The sequence below is a fragment of the Sphaeroforma arctica genome (assembly GCF_001186125.1).
Source record: "Sphaeroforma arctica JP610 unplaced genomic scaffold supercont1.2441, whole genome shotgun sequence".
In the NCBI taxonomy this organism is placed as follows: domain Eukaryota; class Ichthyosporea; order Ichthyophonida; genus Sphaeroforma; species Sphaeroforma arctica.
Window position 1 is genome coordinate 919 of NW_014038117.1, and position 5,658 is coordinate 6,576.

Consider the following 5,658-nt stretch of genomic DNA (forward strand, 5'->3'; position numbering starts at 1 on the left):
CACTAAAGAACGAACACTGTCAAAACACACCTGACCAGAGAATCCCCATAAGTACTTTGAGCACACAGCACAGTAGTGAGGCCGATAGTACGAGTGAAGCACAAAGTTGTGCTGTTTAGGCTCTTCACTCTCTGCCATCGTGTTGAAATCAACGAACCCTCTGTGGGCGCAAGATAGGCGTATGCGTAGTAACTTTGTATGTATTTTGTGTCGTACTGCAGATGCTACAAATTCTCAAATCTACTTTTATAGACATCCGTAAGATAAATAAAAATAATATATATAATTTATTACGACCCGTCGGGAGTGGGGACTCGGGTGTCTGTCTGCCTCTGTCCTGAGTCGGAGAAATCTAAATATTCATTTTATTTATATATTTCGTAATATTATAAAAGTGAATTTGTGCGTTTATTCATTTCAGAGATATCGAGTGCATAGCAGACATAATTCAAGTCCCGGTACAAGTGTGTAATACTAATCGATGTTAGCAGGCCTCAAGCGTTTGGATTGAGGTCCACGAGGAATTGATCACCCAGTGTACCCAATCCCAATTCCCAAAGCTCATCTATGGTACTTTGTAGCAGTAGTTGATCCTCTAGCGGCGTTTGCGCCGACTTTGTCAAGTCAGTATTATCCGACAAAAACCCACCCACTGTCCCTTTGAATGCAAACAATGAATTATCGATAGGTACGGTGCTCTGTGAACTTGGCAGTGACCCTGGCATGGACATTTGATTGTATAGAGTTGAGTTCGGTGGCGAAAACGACAATGACGAGGTTCTTTGCGGTTGTCCAGGACTCGGTGTGTTGAATAGCATTTGTCGTTGAAAGTAACTCATGGGCATTTGTGGAGGGGGTGTCTGTGTGGCACGATACGAGTTAACAGGACTTGTGAGCGAGCTGTAAGAAACGGGATAGAAGGGATGGCTGAGATCTCTTACACCCACCGTACTACCTGCACTCTTATGTCTCATCAACTCGAGGTTTTGATTGCTGGGCGATGCTCGGGGACGCACGGGCCGCGGTGTGCGTCTCTCCTCTGACTTATGCCGTATAGCTTCTAACCGTTCAAATTCTTTTGCTTTGGCTTCGGGCGAGTGCTTGAGGCGGTAGTGGGTTGATAGCGATGATTTCGACGCGTATTTCCGTTCGCAACCTTCTTCTGTGCATTGCAAATCACGAGAGAGGTCCTTAAATGGCCTCCTGTGACGAGACTTTCGCCCTGTATCGGGGCTTGTGGGGATTACAGTTCTCGATTGAGTTACTTCACTTATGTTCGTCAAGTGTGTAGAGGGTTGGTATCCAATGTGTTCGTTATTTTGTAGCGGTGGTGCAGTTCTAAGTTGATAAAGTGATGAACTGAAATTGACATCAGATGGGGTCAGATGCGTTGTATCGAAGAATGTAACGTGCGGCTTTTCTTCGTCGTAGCCGTATGTTGTAGAATTAAACGAGGTGGATAGCATTACCATTTTCACGTTCTTGTTTGTAGTTTCAAATAGTTCTGTTTGATAGTCACTTATTTCAGGCTCTTATATAACTTGAGTTTTACCATTAAGCTGATTAGAAAGCTAATGGTAGTCATCTTGGTCGTCTGCATCCGTTATAATGGCATTAGCTCGTCCCGCCTACAAGGTACAGCACAGCAAACATTTTAGTGTTTGTTCATTTCTCCTCAATCATCACGCATAGATCTAAAATGAAGTGCTTTATTTGTTTCACTGGATATTGCTTTACACAAATTTTACAGGTCTGTAAAATTTTGGTGGATTCGTAGTCGAATTTCAGTATTTCACCATAAATTTATTTCCATGAAATCGTAAAAGGAAAAATTGCTCTCCGAAAGCCGTTCAGTGGACATGATTCCTCCATTCAACTGACGAATCCAAATCACATACTCCGATGTCGAAATATAACTTTGTACACTATTGCCGCTCAGAGCTTCGTTCTCGGCTCACACTATTACCGTTCAGAGAAAAAGATTCCTCCATTCAACTGACGAATCCAAATCATTCACACCGATATCAAAATAGAACTTTATACACTATCTGGAAGTCTTTGCTGACATTTATTACTAATAGAAATCTTTACGCGGCGTGACCACAGTCCAAACCGGAGGTAGCGGTATTTAAAATGATAGCTACGATCATACCATACAGCCCGAGTACTTCAGCGAAAATGAGAATTAGAATCATTCCTACGAACAATCTAGGTTGCTGCGCAGTTCCACGGACACCTGAGTCACCCACAATTCCGATAGCGGTGCCGGCAGCGAGTCCTGCCACGTGACGAAGAAAACGTAAAAGAAAACATTTAGCGAGATGGAGGATAGAGGAAAGCACATATTTCAGTTAACATTTGCGGTGAGTAATACATGCGCTCAATTATAGCCACCGATTGCTAAAGACTACTTAAAATGTAGCTTACGAGAAATTTGAGTCATGAACGATTGCTCGAGAGTAAAAGCAGTGACGCAGTTGCAGGCCATCAAACAGTCGGCGCAATGTCCGGAAAGCTGACAGAAAGTACACCACAGAAAGTGTAGGTGACTACAAACTATGCCTTCGCCGCCCTGAATCTCATACAGATAGAGTCCTACGATATTCGCAGTCACCAATTATTATCGTGACTATAGAAAAAAATATCGGTCAAGCTTACCTGATAGACCAACGCATAGTCCGGATCCCAAGTCGAGCATTCCTTCGTAGAGCGGGTAGTTTGACGCAGCCATCGAATTTCCAATCAGTACAGAAATCACCAATCCGTATATACCGATAATACCCGCCATAACCACAGGTACAATCGATTTCATAATAAGATCAGGTCGGATAACAGCCATCGAACAAATGCCAGTGCCCGACTTTGCTGTCCCGTAGGCGGCGCCGAACGCTGCGACGAGGAATTTTAGTTTTCTTGTATTAGAATTCTATATCGAAGAAACTCAGATTTCAATGGTCCAATGCCACAACATATGAAAATTTGAGCTTCCCCGAATGTAACAACCTCATTTGTGTTTGACAAGTCGATGCTATAACATTTAAGTGCTCCTCATTAACCGCTAACTAAACCCTAAAGCATATGCGGCCTTGAACACAGTGACAGAAAATTTATGTTCGCGCGGGAGACGCATTTACGAGCAGTCTTGCGTTCGATAATAAATATATATAAGAGCTTTAAATCGGCCATGTATGAACAACAATAGGCTTCTATTTGCCAAATTAATAGTATATATAAAGTTCGATAGTTTTCAGGCACAATTGTCGAAGAACGTTATGAAATACGGGAAATATAAATCGTCGAAGAATGTTATGAAATATAGGAAATATAAAGGCTTGACAGAAGTGAGAGGTAAGAAAGCATACAAAAACACTTTCCTGGTTGCCTTGTTTAATAGCTTAAGCGTAACTATGATAGTTCGCTTGATTTTCTCGCGCAACTAAGCGGACAAATCACAGACGAGGTTTCAGTGTACTCCTAGGATAAAACGTACTAGCGTGTACTCCAAAAAAATAAAACCCACAAGCGCTTCATAACATACTTGGCAACACAATCTGTACACATTCAAGGAAGTGTAGGAAAGGAATTAGTGCATTGGTTGAGTGCGACTGTTTAGGTGCATCAAGCCAAGGCCTCCCACCGTAGCCATGTTGGCTAAAACTTCTCGTAAGATAGCCACAAGATATGTCTCATATGAGAAAAGACCAACTGCATAAACTTGGCAACCAGTATTAAATCAAAAAGTACCATATCCTTAACTACCATAAAGTTGATACATTGTACTACACTACCTAATGCTAGCTAGTGACCCGCTCGCAACAATAGTATTGAAATGCGGAAGTTAAGTTCGCTCACGCCGCAGCTATATTATATTACACCAAACACAACGGGGAACACACAGTAAACTGTTAGCAGGCTGACGGATCCTCCAATACTTGGTATCACATGAAAACACGATGCAAACACGAACACAAAAACATTCGATGGAGAAATCAAACGGTTCTACGCTTGTCCAGGATAGTTCTGAATATCAGGTGCTTGGGTGATAGATACAATGCTGCTCTGATCAGTACTTAGTCTGTTCATCAAATTACTAAGAAACAGCTAGGAGCAGTACTCATCCTTGTCAATGACCTGCGTCTAAATAGATATGTGGTCAATTGTAAGTGGTATTTCTACACATCCACTCACTAGGTGATAGAACAGAACAAAAGAACAGATTTGAAAATAATTCTTCTATGCGACCTCCGTTCGTAGCTATTAATGCTAAGGCACTACAGTGATATTCACCACCTCGGAAGTACATTTAAAAACGACGCTATATCCTGTTATAGCTTGACAAAATTTAAGACTGGAAATTGATTTCGCAAGCCAGCAAGATAAAAAAAAGAGACAAAACCACATATCCTGGTTGCTAAATTCATATGCGTACCGGCTGGATGAGTTGATGCGAAGTTATAATATATATATACTAGCGCTGGAGCGAGCAACACACGGCTACTATCACGAAGTATCGCAACCAGTCCAAGGCTATATACAATTACTGCACATACAAAACTACTATAAATTTGAAATATATATACCTGTGAACACCATTGCGGCGGCAGCACCCATTGCACCGAAAAACGGTGCATAGTATGGGCACTTGAGGGACCCAGGTCCGGATGTGGGGATAACTGAAGCCATAGTGCTATGAAATGTTATATCACGTGCTAATGTAGATATAATAATATGCTTGTTCCCGTGATGTGCACGAGTGACCAGTCGTACACTGCTAGTTTGGAAGTATGCTGATACGGGACAGTAAAGTTTGTATACACTTGCATACACTTGTATACACACAGTTTGCTTGTAGGAATAAACTTCTGATGTCTGTGTCTGTGTCTAGGTATTCTATTTACACAATACACATACATACGGGTCCCTGACCATAAATAGAAAACTGGAAACAAAACAGTACGTTTTCTGAAAAGGTATTTTACGTATTTCAAATAAATTTTCTATTCAGAAATTCTTTATTTTCTCACCTCTCGTCTGATGAGTCGTCTCTTTCTTCTCTTGTGTTATGTTGTCATTGACTTCTAGGCATCCAGAGCTTCAGAGCCAGAGGCAAAAATCTGTTGACGGGGCAATACGACTATTCATAGACAGTATTCATACATGTATACTTGTATATATGTATTCTCTTTGCCACTACTAGCACCGTCAACAATTAAGAATAAGGCTATAGAATACAGAACGTATAACCATGGAAAAAGTGAATGGAAACGAAAGTACAACGAGGAGAGAGGAAGATGTAACGGTATGATATACAACTAGTTGATAAGCACGTCAAATTTTGTTCGTGCCTGAGTTTGGCGTCGCGATTCCCATCCCCATACGTTCAAACGGCGTGTGTGTAATATTGTATTCAGTGGCAGCGTCTCAGTAGAATGTGCAGAAATTATTCAGATATCACCACACTCGTAACCATATAAAGGTGACAGTCGAATATGACATGGTTTTGCTATTACTTGTCCTAGCATGCTGTTTTAATTTTGATCTTGACTATTCCCTGCAAACAATAAATTGCGTACGCATGTGATCCTCCCCATCAGTATATAGAAACAGATATGATATACATGTTGTGCCTTCGAATTTGCGATAACATATATTCTCTTA

General features: G+C 41.2%; 2 protein-coding genes across 2 annotated transcripts; both read right to left on the reverse strand.

The window, feature by feature from the left end:
- Nucleotides 1–400: 400 nt before the first annotated feature.
- Nucleotides 401–1,541, reverse strand: SARC_12613 (hypothetical protein). Its single transcript, XM_014293274.1, has one exon. The coding sequence runs from the start codon at nucleotides 1,470–1,472 to the stop codon at nucleotides 495–497; it is 978 nt and encodes a 325-aa protein (XP_014148749.1). The 5' UTR covers nucleotides 1,473–1,541; the 3' UTR covers nucleotides 401–494.
- A 499-nt stretch (nucleotides 1,542–2,040) lies between these two features.
- SARC_12614 (V-type ATPase, C subunit) lies at nucleotides 2,041–4,865 on the reverse strand. Its single transcript, XM_014293275.1, has 3 exons — nucleotides 4,581–4,865; nucleotides 2,659–2,889; nucleotides 2,041–2,278 (listed from the first exon to the last, which is right to left on the reverse strand). The coding sequence occupies exons 1-3, from the start codon at nucleotides 4,681–4,683 to the stop codon at nucleotides 2,088–2,090; spliced, it is 525 nt and encodes a 174-aa protein (XP_014148750.1). The 5' UTR covers nucleotides 4,684–4,865; the 3' UTR covers nucleotides 2,041–2,087.
- Between the last annotated feature and the right edge of the window lie 793 nt (nucleotides 4,866–5,658).